Source organism: Lampetra planeri, chromosome 65 (assembly GCF_965212315.1).
Source record: "Lampetra planeri chromosome 65, kcLamPlan1.2.h2, whole genome shotgun sequence".
Classification (NCBI taxonomy): Eukaryota; Metazoa; Chordata; class Hyperoartia; order Petromyzontiformes; family Petromyzontidae; genus Lampetra; species Lampetra planeri.
The window spans coordinates 2,310,690-2,327,661 of record NC_136171.1 but is presented as its reverse complement, the minus strand read 5'-3'; the positions used below and the strand labels follow the sequence as shown (position 1 = coordinate 2,327,661).

Here is a 16,972-nt window from a genome sequence, read left to right as displayed (position 1 = left end):
AATTGGCTGCGGGTCGGGTGGTGGCGGGAGTTTAACAGAGACCCATGGAGTTACACAGAGACCCATAGAGTTACACAGAGACCCATAGAGTTACACAGAGACCCATATAGTTACACAGAGACCCATAGAGTTACACAGACCCATAGAGTTACACAGAGACCCATAGAGTTACACAGAGACCCATAGAGTTACACAGAGACCCATAGAGTTACACAGAGACCCATAGAGTTACACAGAGACCCGTAGAGTTACACAGAGACCCGTAGAGTTACACAGAGACCCATAGAGTTACACAGAGACCCATAGAGTTACACAGAGACCCATAGAGTTACACAGAGACCCATATAGTTACACAGAGACCCATAGAGTTACACAGAGACCCATAGAGTTACACAGAGACCCATAGAGTTACACAGAGACCCATAGAGTTACACAGAGACCCATAGAGTTACACAGAGACCCATAGAGTTACACAGAGACCCATAGAGTTGCACAGAGACCCATAGAGTTGCACAGAGACCCGTATAGTTACACAGAGACCCGTATAGTTACACAGAGACCCATAGAGTTACACAGAGACCCATATAGTTACACAGAGACCCATAGAGTTACACAGAGACCCATAGAGTTACACAGAGACCCGTAGAGTTACACAGAGACCCATAGAGTTACACAGAGACCCATAGAGTTACACAGAGACCCATAGAGTTACACAGAGATCCATAGAGTTACACAGAGATCCATAGAGTTACACAGAGATCCATAGAGTTACACAGAGATCCGTAGAGTTACACAGAGATCCATAGAGTTACACAGAGATCCATAGAGTTACACAGAGACCCGTAGAGTTACACAGAGACCCGTAGAGTTACACAGAGAGCCATAGAGTTACACAGAGAGCCATAGAACTACACAGACACCCCGACAGTAACCTCATCTGTCATCGTTGGCACCATTTCCTTCCGCGGACGTCTTGCTCTGGGCAGCCGAATCGACAGAGACGCCGCGAGATTTCATAACGAAAGGCAGAAGAGGAAATGAACGGGCTTCGTGTTTCCTTCCTCATTGCCGGGTTTTCAGAATCGCCGATTAGATTTTGTTTTATCTTCGGGGGAATTCAACGCTGCCGGCGGGTGGTGGGGGGGAGTTGGGGGGGGGCACAGACGAAGAGATTGGCGGTCTAATAACGGCGGCAAATAACGCCGGTGGTCCTCGGTCGCCCGCTCTCACGTGGCACCCCCGTTTGGGAAGGACTCCTCGCGCGCTTTGTACTTCGACCTTTCTGTTGACGCGCACGCCAAGAGAGTCGAATCGTCGCAGCGACGTCCACCGCAACAACGCTCCGCACGGCACCGCCCGCCCTGGCCTGGCACCGTGACCTGGCGCCGTGACCTGGCGCCGTGACCTGGCACCGCGACCTGAAGCCGCGACCTGGCGCCGCGACCTGACACCGCGACCTGACGCCGCGACCTGACGCCGCGACCTGACGCCGCGACCTGACGCCGCGACCTGACGCCGCGACCTGACGCCGCGACCTGACGCCGCGACCTGACGCCGCGACCTGACGCCGCGACCTGACGCCGCGACCTGACGCCGCGACCTGGCGCCGCGACCTGACGCCGCGACCTGACGCCGCGACCTGGCGCCGCGACCTGGCGCCGCGACCTGGCGCCGCGACCTGGCGCCGCGACCTGGCGCCGCGACCTGACGCCGCGACCTGGCGCCGCGACCTGGCGCCGCGACCTGGCGCCGCGACCTGGCGCCGCGACCTGACATCGCGACCTGACGCCGTGACCCCCGCGGGCGTCGCCGGCAACCAGCGCGGCACGGTGAGGAACACGGGCGGCCGCGAATTACAGACCGGGGAGGGAGAGGGGGGCAAGAGGGGAGAGTCCCTGGCTATGGTGGGGGGAGGGGGTCCCTATGTATACATGCGAGGATTATCGAGGATACGATCCCTGCGAGGTGTGAGCGTGAAATCACGCAACCCCCTCAAATCCATCTTTTGCCGTTTTTTTTTTTCCTCGTGGGAAATTGCCGTTGACGTAACACGATGGGTTTTTTGAGATGCGCGCTTTTCCAGGAGGGCATCTCATCGTCGCGTGTGTCCAGGAGTTCCTCGGGGAGCGGTGGTGCAGTGGTGTAGCGCCACGCTGCGCTACGAACCCTGGCGATCCGGGTTCGATTCCCGCTCACGGCCACCACTACCCAGTGACGATTATCTGAACCGGTCCTGGGCCTCCCCTAGGTAGTCTCGGCCTCAAATGAGTACCCGGTTCGGTGCGTGTGGTAAACATCGCTACTGGGGAGACAAAGGCGGAGTGGTGCTGGCCACCCACCCATCGCCCTCTAGTGCCGTGCCAGCCTTCATGGGTGCTCACTAACAGCACTTGCCCCAAGCTTCTGTTACAGGCTATACGGGGGATCTATGTCTTTGTTTTGGAATAGCGGTGGTGTCGCGCTTAGCGCTACGCTGCGGTACATACCCTGGCGGCCCTGGTTCGATTCCCGCTCACTGCCACCACCACCCAGTGACGATTATCTGAATCGGTCCTGGGCCTCCCCTAGGTCGTCTCGGCCTCAAATGAGTACCTGGTGCGGTGTGTAAACATCGCCACTGGGGAGACAAAGGCGGCCGGGCGTGGTGTTGTCCACCCACCATCTCGTGTGCCTTCATAGGTGCTCGCTGACAGCCCTTGCCCCAACAGTCTGCTAAGGATATACGGGGGGTCTTTGTCTTTGTCTTTTTTTTGTAATAATAATAATAATCTGCGGTAGAATCTCGATATTTATCTGCATGTGATTTATCTTAAGTGCGGATTAACTCCCGAATTTTCCCTGAAGCCCACGTCAACAATCTGGCTGTCGCCTGATGAAGCTAGTTGTAATTGTTGTCTAACTCGGATTGTAAATGTTGTGGCTTTGCTATCCAAAACACAACCGGTGTGCTGAACTAGTATACGACACTATACACTACGCTATAATTTTTATTGTTGTGGTTTTACTCTCCAACACAACCAGTGTGTTGTACTAGTAACGAATTGGCACATTCTGTTTACGTGACAAACCTTACTAATTGGCTGTGTCGGGTGGTGGCGGGTTTAATGACATTTTTATATATTTACGTGATCTAACCCAAAAAAAACGTATTATCGCTAAATAATTATTATTCTTGGAAATGTTTATTACAAGTCGGTGCTTCAACCGAACAAATAGCCTTGCATCCAGTTAATCCAAGAGTCCACGTGATCGCCTCTACAGTACAGTAGTTGCAATATCTTTACACAACGGTGGGTGGCGGAGTTTGATTGATGTCGATTGGCTGTGGCTCTGCTGTCATCCGCTCAGTGGGTCGGAGTCTTCTGCTGGGCGGGAGCCAGGGAAGTGTTACCATCACCGAGCATGCACATCGATCGGTCGGTCCATCATTAGCGCTCGTTCTATATCGTAAGAGTAGCAATCGATATCGTCAGTTGTGCTTTATTCATAATGAACGTTTTTGGGGGGTTTAGATCGCGTTATTTATAAATGTGTCGTAACCCTCCACCACCCGACACGGCCAATCAGTAAAAAAGTGTCACGTTGACAAAAGACAAATAGTTTACCGCTTTAGCCCGATGATGCTGGATGCAATTACCAGCGAAACGTCGTACTCAAATTGTAAATGTTGTGGTTTCACGCTTCAAAACACCGGTGGGCTAAAGCAGTGAACTATTTGTCTTTTGTCAACATGACACTTTTTTACTGATTGGCCGTGTCGCTGTGGTGGAGGGTTACGACACATTTATAAATAACGCGATCTAAACCCAAAAACGTTGATTATGAATAATATTGGTCGCGAAAGCCTACGTGTTAAGATGAGTTGTGCTTTACTTAATTTATCTACAAAGCTGTGCGACTAGAACATTATATTATTTACGTCATGGGACCTCCTTTGCCAGTAACAAAATATGATGATGGGTTATTCCCCTTTTATCTGGTAACAACATAGTACAGGGAGGAACAAGAGTTCTACAATGCCCACCAGGGATTATTTGTCTGTCTGTGTGTCGTGCATAGCCACGCCCTCGATTTGTATTTCATAGAGCGCTTCGGGCGGGCTCAGCACCACGTGACCAGCTACCCCACGCAGCTTGCGCCACGTGACACGGATCGCACGAATGCGCTGTCCAACCAAGTTCCTACCTGCCCACTCCGAAGGAACGTGTTTGGAACAAAACAGGTGTTAAGGTCTTCTTGGTTCTTTCGGTAAAGTCACGTAGAAGGGAAGTAATAAAATAATAAAAATAAAACATAATAAAATATTTCTCACGACGTTTCGGCCACAATGCAAGCAGCCGTCCTCAGGTGAAGCTGTCTCCCCGACAGACCTGGTCTTCACCTGAGGACGGCTGCTTGCGTTGTGGCCGAAACGTCGTGAGAATTAATTTATTATGTTTTATTTTTATTATTTTATTACTTCCCTTCTACGTGATTTTACCGAAAGAACCAAGAAGATGAATCCCTGCAGTCACGAAAGCTTTAAATCGAAATTTAAGATGTTAAGGTGTTGCCAGAAAAAAGGGGGAAATACCTATCATCATATTTTGGTACCGGCAAAGCAGGTCCCAAGATGAATATAGCATCTGACAGCGCCACAATGAGGTGACCACCACCACCGCCTTTGTTCGACGGTTGCTGCTGCTGCGAGGATGAGAGGAGTCGGCATGGCGATGGTTTATAGCTTCCTTGACGAGCTCGGCAGCGATGTGTCGCGTGGTGGTTCCATTTTTTGGCGAGCGTTCCGTGTGTGACGGGCGCCACCCAGCGCCACCCAAAGGTCTAGGGCCGGCTCTGGCGCCACCCATATAAAAGATTCTTGTCTTAGATTAATTCACGGCCTACGCGGAGGGTGGGGGAGGGGTGCGTGACGTCAGCAGGCACACTGCATGACGCTGCCGCGTGCGGGTGACATCACAGATGTGACGTCACAGCTCACTTGCCGTGCAAAATATATCCATTATTGCGCTCCCCCCCCTCAAAATACAAAAGTCTATTTTTATACTTTTTGCATTGTGTGCAGTCTGGAAGCTACCCACATGCCAAATTTCAAGTTTCTTGCATGTCGGGAAGTATGCTAAACATTTCCAACAGACACACATATTCACACATTTCCCTTTTTTTTACACTCTTTTTTATTAACTCACTGTTGTTGTATCCTTAAATCTTGTAACTAAATTTTAACCCACTTCCCAATGTGGTATCGGCTGCAAACTTGGTATACTTATGTCATACTGATGACAATACTATGAAATAAAAAACATATTTTAAAACATTCTTTTTTTATGTTATGTTTCGGCTTGGGTCTAATTGTCCACGCTTAACTCACGGCCCCTTACGTTGTGGCAAGCTTCGGGGCCACTAACTGGAGTCGTGGAGTTCTGCCATTGCTAGTACGGTACATTTCATTAAAGCGTGTTTTAAAAAAAGTGTTTTTAAATATTACTTATTTAGATTGAAGCAGATGGCGATGAGTCCACGGGTGAGCCGGGAGGGGGTACGGTTTGTCTCCCTCCACGTTCAGAATCGACCTGCGTTCAGGACTATAGAGCAGAGGTCACAACCGGGTACCCGATACTCGTACCCTACCCGATACCCGGCCGGGTAGCCGGGTAGCCGTTTGCGACCCTGGTGCGGCCGGTCACGGGTACGGGTAGGCCGTGAGTCACTGGTGAGTCACCGTTTGTCACTCATTTCGGGTAGGGTACGGGAACGGGTAGGGAACGGGTACCCGTACCCGTTTGCGACCCTGGTGCGGCCGGGTACGGGTACGGGTAGACCGTGAGTCACTGGTGAGTCACCGTTTGTCACTCATTTCCCAACGTCTTGTCTCTTCTCACAATTCAAGTTCCTAGAATCAACCCACCCGCGCCTGCAACGTGGCTTCATCCCAGAGGTCGCAATTGGGTACCCGTACCCTACCCGATACCCGGCCGGGTACGGGTAGCCAGGTATCGGGTAGGGTACGGGTACCTGTTTGCGACTCTGGTGCGGCCGGGTACGGGTAAGGAATCAAAACCCGTTTGCGACCTCTGCTATAGAGCCATCATTCGTGATTGTCAGGGTCGTTTCTGAAAACATTGCCAAATAGCTCAAAGGGGCCTTACCTGCTAAATTAACAAACAAAAAACAATTTAGGAGTTTCAGTCTGTGGGGACCCCTCGGCATGTCTCTACGGGTCTCTGTGTAACTCTATGGGTCTCTGTGTAACTCTACAGGTCTCTGTGTAACTCTATGGGTCTCTAACTCTACGGCTCTGTGTTTACAGTGCGACGCTTGGTGATTGAACTTTGCCCTCCGTGCTCCAACTGGGCTTGCTTCACAGCCCTTAAAATCATATTGCCCCAAAAACGACGTTAGTTCTGATCCTACTACCCCCTACTGCGCATTCGCAACACCCTAATGGGTCCACCCTGTACCACATCCCAGCGGTCCCCAACGTTTTCGGCACCAGGGACTGGTTTTGTGGAAGACAACTTTTTTCACGGACCAGGGTGGGGGGTTATCATTGGGTCTTCCCCCTTTTCAAAGAAGCTCTCCAGCCACGTTTGTTTTTAAAGCCTTTATATTAAGTTCGCTTGCTTGCTTACGACCGTGCAAATCTTTCGGTCGTTTTTTAACCCACTTCCCTTGATCCAATCGAGCTGACATTTTCCACACAGACTCGTTGTGCGTGACAATTAATGTTCGTGAAATTTATTTTCCAAAATGTTACACTTTTTAGGACGAAAATATTATATGTAATTACCAATTGCTTAATGGTGCAATGCAATCATCTGACCCATAGATGGCAGCCATCTCAAGCCAGAGGACGAGAGGACTCTAGCCGCCACGCATATAAAGGATTTATAGTGAAAAACTTAGTTTTTACGGGTTATACTTGTTTACTCATTGTGGCTACTAGGGGTTAGAGCTCGTGGGCTCACCAACACTGACTGCTGAGACACGTGTGTGGTGCGGAAAAGAGTGGCGGACGGAAGTGGTCAATTACACTGGTCAACAACAAAAAAAAAAATTCTGGCCTGGACTTTTGCAGCTGTTTTAAACTAATTTCAGGGTGCTGATTCCAAATCTGATCTCAGATTTGCTCTATTACATCTCATTTTATGCTATCGGCATATACCCCATTTTCATTGATTTTACCCGAAATTAACTCTGTCACTTATGATTGCAAGTTGTTGCGAGTCAGTGACTGCTTTAGTGTTAAAATATGGTGCTGTATTTTTAGGATAGTGTTTTTATTATATCATTTTATGTAGATATCCACATTGATTTCATATTTTTCTTCCGCAGTTTTTATTGAAAATGCAATATTTGATATCTCAAAAACCTGATGTGATAGACAAAAACTGATGCCAGATTTGGAATCGGCACCCCAAAATTACCTTAAAACCGTTGGAATACCTCGTGCCAGAAAAAGTGTGTTGACCAGTGTTATAAAACAATGGGGGCTGGCAACACGCGCGGACTCACCGCTCACCACTATGCGGTGTGTAGAGTGTGTACACACATGCGGACTCACCGCTCACCACTATGCGGTGTGTAGAGTGTGTACACACATGCGGACTCGCTCTCACCTCCTCCTGCTGCTGTGCGGACCGGTTCCTAACAGGCCACGGACCGGTACCGTCCACGGCCCGGGGGTTGGGGACCCCTGCCCTATCCGATCCTATACCCTCTGCTGATGATGATGATGCTGATGATGATGTTGTTGCTGATGATGATGATGCTGCTGATGATATTGCTGCTGATACTGGTGATGATGCTGCTGATACTGGTGATGATGCTGCTGATTCTGCTGCTGATGTTGTTGTTGCTGCTGATACTACTGCTGCTGATGATAATGATGCTGCTGATACTGCTGATGCCGCTGATGATAATGATGCTGCTGATACTGCTGATGCCGCTGATGATGATGATGCTGCTGCTGCTGTTGCTGATGATGATGCTGCTGATTATACTGCTGCTGATACTGGTGATTATGCTGCTGATACTACTGCTGCTGCTGCTGATGATGATGATGATGATGCTGCTGATACTGCTGATGCTGTCGATGACTGACACGGATGCTCGTCTGTTGTCCCACCCGACCAGGTGACGCGCACGCGAGAGCACGTGCGTGGTGCCAGTGGGGACGTAGCCGGCCACCTCCTCCTGCTCCTCCTGCTGCCAGAGCGAGCGCCATGGGGAAGGAGACGAGGAGAGACAACGGGAAGCCGACGAGCAGCAGCAACGACGGCGACGATGAGGTGAGCCAGAGAGACGGGGAGGGGGGGAAGAGCGGGGGGGACGTGGTGGGGGGCTTCCTCTCGCCATGACCCCGGCGACCTACGACCCCTGCAATGGACAAGGGGTCACCACCACTTTGGCGCACAGCGGTGGCTAGGAGATGTTAACTACCTCGCCTAGTACACAGGAGGTCGTGGGTTCGATTCCGACCCTGACGATGCATGATGTGATTTTGGAGTCTGCGTGTCTCTCTCATCATCATCACGGTAACTAAGAGATGTTAACTACCTCGCCTGGTACACAGGCCTCTTAAGCCTCACCTTACCATATTCATAAAAAGTGTGCCGTACTTGGCCCTTCCCTCTCTCCAACCATTATATATACGGAGTGGTAGCTCTTGCAATCTCTCATTTACTTGATACAGCTGTCGTGGCTGTGACGGTTCCACCTGAAGACGGAAGCTTGTGTTGCCTCTGAAACGTCGTGATTTTTATTTTATTTTACTTTTATTAATTTTAATGTTTTACCTACGTGACTTTACCGAAAAAACCTAAGAATATGAATCCTTGCAGTCACGAAAGCTTCAAATCTAGAACACAGGAGGTCGTGGGTTCGATTCCGACCCAGGCGATGCATGATGTGTTTTTGGAGTCTGCGTGTCTCTTTCATCATCATCATCACGGTGGCTAGGAGATGTTAACTACCTCACCTGGTGTACAGGAGGTCGTGGGTTCGACCCAGACCCTGACGATGCCTGCTGCTGTATATTTGTAGTTTGCGTCTCTCTCTCTCCCCATGGTTGCGTGGACTTTTCTCCGGGTCCTCCGATTTTGCCCCTCCACGTTTAGAATCAACATCACCACGCGTTTGGATTGTTTAGAATGTTTGGCTGCTATAAATGTGCCTATGAGAAGCTGCCACTTCGTCAAGCGATCATTTGTGAAGGCCAGGTCACTTCAGAAAGTTAAGCTACATGGCTCAGTGGACATTACCTAGAAGAACACACGTGGTTTAGTTTTTCATAAGGGGCCGTCCATAAATGACGTCACGCACCTGGGGGGGGGGGGGGGTCAGACATTTGCGACGACGTGTGACGAGGGAGGGGGGGTTGAGAAATGTGACGTCACGTCAAAATGCGCAACTTTAAATCAATATAGACAACACGTTCTACTTAATTAAATAGACTTTTTATAAATGTTTTTTCCAACATCAGAGTGCAGCGCTACATTAAATACGCACTACAATGACAATAGTTTAAAGCGATTTGAAGCATGTTTTATTTTTTTGGGGGGGGGAGAGGCAGAGCTTTGTGACGTCATATTTGGGGGGGGGGGGGCAAAAAGCGTGACGTCATTAATGGACGGCCCCTAATACAAGTTTTTTTGGGGGGTTAGATCGCGTGAATATAAATGTGTCGTTACACCCGCCACCACCCGACACAGCCAATTAGTAAGGTTTGTCACGTCAACAAAACGTGCCAATTCGTTACTAGTACTGCACTACACCGGTTGAGTGTTAGAGAGCAAATCCACAGTAGAGGCCGACCGGAATTCGGTTTCGGCACCGAAAGTTGGCAAATGGCCTCTTTCGGCATTGTTTCGGTTTCGGCCAAAAGTAAATTTTCAACTTTTGATTTCGGCCGAAAGTCAATGTTTAACTTTCGGTCTGGTTTCGGCCGAAACTGATATTGACTTTTGGCCTCATTCATCAACCGAAGATCTATTCTTAGGATATAACACTCGTGCTACGTCTATCACTCTGCCTATCGGCCGGTCAGTCAGCGCTAGGCAATCCTATGCGATAGGCTGCAAACACACACAGACATGTCAGCAGCAGCAGCTTGGGAGCGAGGTTACAGCCGCAACCATGGTCTGCTAATGTAGATACGACCGGTCAACAGACGGCAGCCTGCATCTCCATCCGTGGGTGGAGTCTCTTTGAGGGGACGACAACAAAGTAGTGCCTCTGTTGTCTGTCCCCAGCCGCCTGCCCGCCTTGGCTTGATGTGTTGCGTTCGCTTCAGTCTACACGCGTGTTGATGCCAAGATTCGAAGTCTGACAATGAGAGGCCGACCGAAATTCGGTTTCGATGCCGAAATTTGGCAAATGGCCTCTTTCGGCATAGTTTCTGTTTCGGCCGAAGCCAAACAGTTAACTTTCAGTTTACTTTCGGTTTCGGCCGAAAGTACAATTTTTTACTTTCGGTCTGATTTCGTTTTCGGCCGAAACCAGAAATTCAGTTTCGGTCGGCCTCTAATCCACAACATTTACAATCTGAGTTACCGTGACGTTTCGCCAGTAATTACAACCGGCATCATCAGGTGGACAGCAGCCAAATGTGTGGAGATATCCTTCTGTTTCGATCGAACCCAAGAAACGTCTAATGGATAATATTGGTCGCGAGAGCCTTCGACGTGTTAAACTAGTTAAGTTTTATTTGTATTTTTTTTTACAAGTGATGTGTTTACCTTTCCTGTACTCTGCGCACTCCTGCGTGTTTTTTGTATCGTGTTTGTCGCTGTCACCGTCCGACCCTCGTGCCTCCTGCCGGAGATCTGTAAAAAAAAGAGCTTGACAGCTAATCGGATTCCTCCTAAATAAATGATCTGGTTCTTCACACTCTGCAGATGTAGATGTCTTCACACTCTGCAGATGTAGATGCCACTGGTTCTTCACACTCTGCAGATATAGATGCCACTGGTTCTTCACGTTCTGCAGATGTAGATGCCACTGGTTCTTCACACTCTGCAGATGTTGATGCCACTGGTTCTTCAAACTCTGCAGATGTAGATGCCACTGGTTCTTCATACTCTGCAGATGTAGATGCCACTGGTTCTTCACACTCTGCAGATATAGATGCCACTGGTTCTTCACGTTCTGCAGATACAGATGTCACTGGTTCTTCACGTTCTGCAGAAGTTGATGCCACTGGTTCTTCACGTTCTGCAGATGTAGATGCCACTGGTTCTTCACGTTCTGCAGATGTAGATGCCACTGTTTTTTCACATTCTGCAGATGTTGATGCCACTGGTTCTTCACGTTCTGCAGATGTAGATGCCACTGATTCTTCATGTTCTGCAGATGTAGATGCCACTGGTTCTTCACGTTCTGCAGATGTAGATGCCACTGGTTCTTCACGGTCTGCAGATGTAGATGCCACTGGTTCTTCACGTTCTGCAGATGTAGATGCCACTGGTTCTTCACGTTCTGCAGATGTAGATGCCACTAGTTCTTCACTGTCTGCAAATGTAGATGACACTGGTTCTTCACGTTCTGCAGATGTAGATGCCACTGGTTCTTCACGGTCTGTAGATGTAGATGCCACTGGTTCTTCATGTTCTGCAGATGCCACTGGTTCTTCATGTTCTGCAGATGTAGATGCCACTGGTTCTTCGTGTTCTGCAGATGTAGATGCCACTGGTTCTTCACGTTCTGCAGATGTAGATGCCACTAGTTCTTCATGTTCTGCAGATGTAGATGCCACTAGTTCTTCATGTTCTGCAGATGTAGATGCCACTGGTTCTTCACATTCTTGCAAATGTAGATGCCACTAGTTCTTCGAGTTCTGCAGATGTAGATGCCACTGGTTCTTCATGTTCTGCAGATGTAGATGCCATTGGTTCTTCACGTTCTGCAGATGTAGATGCCACTGGTTCTTCGTGTTCTGCAGATGTAGATGCCACTGTTTATTCACGTTCTGCAGATGTAGATGCCATTGGTTCTTCACGTTCTGCAGATGTAGATGCCAATGGTTCTTCAAGTTCTGCTGATGTAGATGCCACCACCGCCATTAATTGTGTGGCGGTTGAACTTACGACTCGTGGTCTGAACAGGCAACGCGACATACGGATCTGGTTTGTTCGTTATCTTTGAAAGTTTGTAAGTCGAATGTTCGTAAGTGCAGGAATCCCCTTGTGTGCTGTTCTCCCTCCCGACGGCTCTACTCCAGTCCATGGCTGTGGTTTTTTCCTCCAATCGGGACGTGAACTGGCTCAGGTAACACTAAACTCTTTCAACTACCACGCGTAGCCAACCATGGCTAATCGGAGATGCGGGGGGACAGGACGGGCAACAAACTAAACACACAAAGCAGTTCTAAAGATGAGTCTGACTCGCTTTGTGTGTGGATGGATGTTGAACTTATTTGCACCATATGCGGCTAACCATGCTAATCGGAGGTCGTGTGTCGTATATTAGTGTACAGTGTCGTGTATAGTAGTGTATGGTGTACAGTAGTGTACAGTATAGTGTCGTGTATAGTGTAGTGAATAGTAGTGTATAGTGTCGTGTATAGTAGTGTACAGTAGTGTATAGTAGTGTATAGTGTACAGTAGTGTATAGTGTCGTGTATAGTAGTGTGTAGTGTACAGTAGTGTACAGTGTCGTGTATAGTGTACAGTAGTGTGTAGTGTATAGTAGTGTATAGTGTACAGTAGTGTACAGTAGTGTATAGTAGTGTATAGTGTACAGTAGTGTATAGTGTCGTGTATAGTAGTGTGTAGTGTACAGTAGTGTACAGTGTCGTGTATAGTGTACAGTGTCGTGTATAGTGTACAGTAGTGTGTAGTGTACAGTAGTGTATAGTGTCGTGTATAGTAGTTAACAGTAGTGAATAGTAGTGTCGTGTATAGTGTACAGTAGTGTATAGTGTAGTGTATAGTAGTGTATAGTGTCCAGTAGTGTATAGTAGTTAACAGTAGTGTATAGTAGTGTAGTGAATAGTAGTGTCGTGTATAGTGTAGTGTATAGTAGTGTCGTGTGTCCGTGTGTTGAACTTCTTTCACGCCATATGTAACCAACCGTGCTAATCGTGTGTTGTGTGTAGTGTAGCGTACATTGTCATGTTTAATAGTGGATAGTGTAGTGTATCGTAGTATGTAGTGTTTTGTCGTATGTCGTGTATCATAGTATATAGTGTATCATTGTATTTAGTGTATGGTAGTATGTAGTGTATATTAGTGAATGTGCAGTGTATATTAGTGGATAGTGTAGTGTATTGTAGTTTGTAGTGTATAGTAGTGTAGTGTATAGTAGTGTAGTGTGTAGTATCTAGTGTAGTGTGTAGTAGTGTATAGTAGTGTAGTGTGGTGTAGTGTATAGTGTAGTGTATAGTAGTGTAGAGTAGTGTATATCGTAATGTACAGAAGTGTCTAGCATCTAGTGTATAGTGTAGTGTATAGTAGTGTATAGTGGTGTAGTGTATGGTGTAGTGTATAGTGTTGTAGTGTATAGTGGTGTAGTGTATAGTGTAGTGTATAGTAGTGTATAGTAGTGTATATCGTAATGTACAGAAGTGTGTAGTATCTAGTGTATAGTGTAGTGTATAGTAGTGTAGTGTGTAGTGTATAGTGTAGTGTACAGTAGTGTATAGTAGTGTATAGTGTAGTGTATAGTAGTGTATAGTGTAGTGTATAGTAGTGTATAGTGTAGTGTACAGTAGTGTATAGTAGTGTATAGTGTAGTGTACAGTAGTGTATAGTAGTGTATAGTGTAGTGTATAGTAGTGTATAGTGTAGTGTACAGTAGTGTATAGTAGTGTATAGTGTAGTGTACAGTAGTGTATAGTAGTGTATAGTGTAGTGTACAGTAGTGTATAGTATTGTATAGTGTAGTGTACAGTAGTGTATAGTAGTGTATAGTGTCGTGTACAGTAGTGTATAGTAGTGTATATTGTAGTGTACATTAGTGTCTAGTATCTAGTGTACAGTAGTGTATAGTAGTGTATATTGTAGTGTACATTAGTGTCTAGTATCTAGTGTAGTGTGTAGTAGTGTAGTGTGTAGTGTAGTGTATAGTAGTGTAGTGTATAGTAGTGTATAGTGGTGTAGTGTATGGTGTAGTGTATAGTGGTGTAGTGTATAGTGTAGTGTATAGTAGTGTATATCGTAATGTACAGAAGTGTGTAGTATCTAGTGTATAGTGTAGTGTATAGTAGTGTAGTGTATAGTGCAGTGTATAGTGTAGTGTATAGTAGTGTATAGTGTAGTGTACAGTAGTGTATAGTAGTGTATAGTGTAGTGTATAGTAGTGTATAGTGTAGTGTACAGTAGTGTATAGTGTAGTGTACAGTAGTGTATAGTAGTGTATAGTAGTGTATAGTGTAGTGTACAGTAGTGTATAGTAGTGTATATTGTAGTGTACATTAGTGTCTAGTATCTAGTGTATAGTGTAGTGGTGTAGTGTGTAGTAGTGTAGTGTGTAGTAGTGTAGTGTGTAGTAGTGTAGTGTGTAGTGTGTAGTGTATAGTATAGTATAGTGTAGTAGTGTAGTGTGTAGTAGTGTAGTGTGTAGTGTAGTGTAGTGTGTAGTGTATAGTATAGTAGTGTATAGTGTAGTGTATAGTAGTGTATAGTAGTGTATAGTGTAGTGTATAGTGTAGTGTATAGTGTAGTGTATAGTGTAGTGTATAGTAGTGTATAGTGTAGTGCAGGGGTCGGCAACCAAAATAACAAGAAGAGCCATTTCTTTCCAATTCGGTACAAAATTCAGTATTTCAAGAGCCGCAATGCATCTGAGTACATACTGTACATACGTACATATTGTCAAGAAGCAGCCCGCAAAGAGCCGCATGCGGCTCCGGAGCCGTAGGTTGCCGACCCCTGGTGTAGTGTATAGTAGTGTATAGTGTAGTGGTGGTATTGACGTGCGCCGACTGTGACAGTGATGGATCACGGGGCGGCGCGGGGTGCGGGGTTGGGCACGCGTTGTGGGCGTGGTGTGGACGCGCGCGCCGGGAGTGACAGATGACGGGGCGGCGCGGCGTGGGTGGTGAGGCACGATGAGATGTGGGAAAAGAGGATCGTAGCCAGCGCCCAGCGATTGGTCGAATAAGTGGGTGCTCGCAGCGACGTCCGCAGGTGGGGTATAAAGGGGGACGCGCGAGAGCACTCGGGGAGAGTTACCCAGTTGAAGACCCGAAGACGGAGCTGAAGACCTAGTGCCCCGAGACCCCTAGTCCCGCCGTCCTTGTGGGGACCGGGGCCCTGTGTGGCTCGGAGGCGAGGCTGTGGGACCCGGGGTCCGACGCCCCCGTGGGTCGGGCTGGGGACCCACAGTCGAGACGGATACCCCGGGCAGGGAGTGTCCCGAGTAGCTCAGTGGCGTTAGTCGCCGAGTAGCTAAGTGGATGTTGGTCATCCGAGTAGCTCAGTGGGCGTTAGTCGCCAAGTAGCTAAGTGGGTGTTTGTCACCCGAGTACTAAGTGGATGTTGGTCATCCGAGTAGCTCAGTGGGCGTTAGTCGCCAAGTAGCTAAGTGGGTGTTTGTCACCCGAGATACTAAGTGGGTGTTTGTCACCCGAGTACTAAGTGGATGTTGGTCATCCGAGTAGCTCAGTGGGCGTTAGTCGCCAAGTAGCTAAGTGGGTGTTTGTCACCCGAGTACTAAGTGGATGTTGGTCATCCGAGTAGCTCAGTGGGCGTTAGTCGCCAAGTAGCTAAGTGGGTGTTTGTCACCCGAGATACTAAGTGGGTGTTTGTCACCCGAGATACTAAGTGGGTGTTTGTCACCCGAGATACAAAGTAGGTGTTAGTCACCTGTAAACGAGTTTGATAAAATAAAGAGTGTGTTACCCGTGAAGTCGTCTCCCGCCGAGTTACTACATTACATATAGTAGTGTATAGTGTAGTGTATTGTAGTGTATAGTGTAGTGTACGTATGAACTCCATTCGCTCCGTAGTAGCCGACCGTGCTAATCGGTGGTGCTGATTGTGGGCGGCGGCTCAGGCTGGCGGGTTCCTCACCGGCGTATCTGGCTGGACGAACTCGCGGCACGTGAACTTTGGGCGTTGGGTGAAGAATCGCTGGCAGCAAACCGGTTGACCTGGCTCACCGAGACACACACACACACAATGTTTCGTTGTCGTCTTCGGTTCTTTTTTTTTTCCTCCGTCGACGGATTTTTTTCGTGCCCTTGGCTGTGAATTTAATTATGTATCTAAAAAACTAAATTACCCCCCCATTATTTATAACAGTTGATCATCGATTACCCGGCGCGCGATTCGATATATCCAGCTGCTTTCAACATTATTCGGATCGGTCCCGACGACCGATTCAGCAAGGACCGCTCCAAAGGCTGTAAACCAGTCCAGCGATAGTCCAACACAAGTCCCGCGATAGTCAACAACAGCGTTGCGGTTCCACGGACATCGCCTCCATGTAGAGTGTTTTTTTCCAGGTTGAGGTGGTAAGTTACGGTAATGGTAAATGCGGTAACTTTTTTTTTCCGTAATGGAGGTTTTTTTCGGAGGCTTAGATCATCGAGTAAACATCAGTGTGGCGTCGTTAAACCCGCCACCACCCGACACGGCCAATCAACACGGGATTTGTCACTTTAACAAAGCGTGGCCAATTCGTTACTAGTTTCACACTAACCGGTTGTGTGTTGGAGAGTAAACCCACTACAACCATTCACAATTCGAGTAACCGGGACGTTTCGCCGGTAACTACAGCAAGCAGCATAATCAGGCGACAGCCAGGGTTGTGATGAAGCTTACTAATTGGCTGCGTCGAGTGGTGGAGGGTTTCACGACACGCATCAACATTCACGCGATCTATCCCAAAAGCCTCTGTTATGGATAATATTGGTCGTGAAAGCGTGCTACTGCGTGTTTATATTGGTCGTGAAAGCGTGCTACTGCGGTGTTAAGCAAATTGCAAGTTTATTAAAGCAAATTTCTCCCCCTTTAGCTTTGTCACTCCCCAC

The 16,972-nt window shown here is 47.8% G+C and overlaps 2 protein-coding genes across 2 annotated transcripts in view; both read left to right on the top strand.

Moving 5' to 3' along the window:
* The window catches only part of LOC144737186 (MAM and LDL-receptor class A domain-containing protein 1-like), a 328,015-nt gene that overhangs the window by 104,870 nt on the left and 206,173 nt on the right, over window positions 1-16,972 (top strand). The gene's annotated exons all lie outside the window — the stretch shown is intronic.
* Window positions 1-16,972, top strand: part of LOC144737177 (suppressor of tumorigenicity 14 protein homolog) — a 78,952-nt gene that overhangs the window by 19,493 nt on the left and 42,487 nt on the right. The window contains exon 2 of the mRNA XM_078619899.1: window positions 8,134-8,288. Within this exon, the coding sequence (XP_078476025.1) occupies window positions 8,223-8,288 (66 nt within the window). The 5' untranslated portion in view covers window positions 8,134-8,222. The remainder of the gene's footprint in view (window positions 1-8,133; window positions 8,289-16,972) is intronic.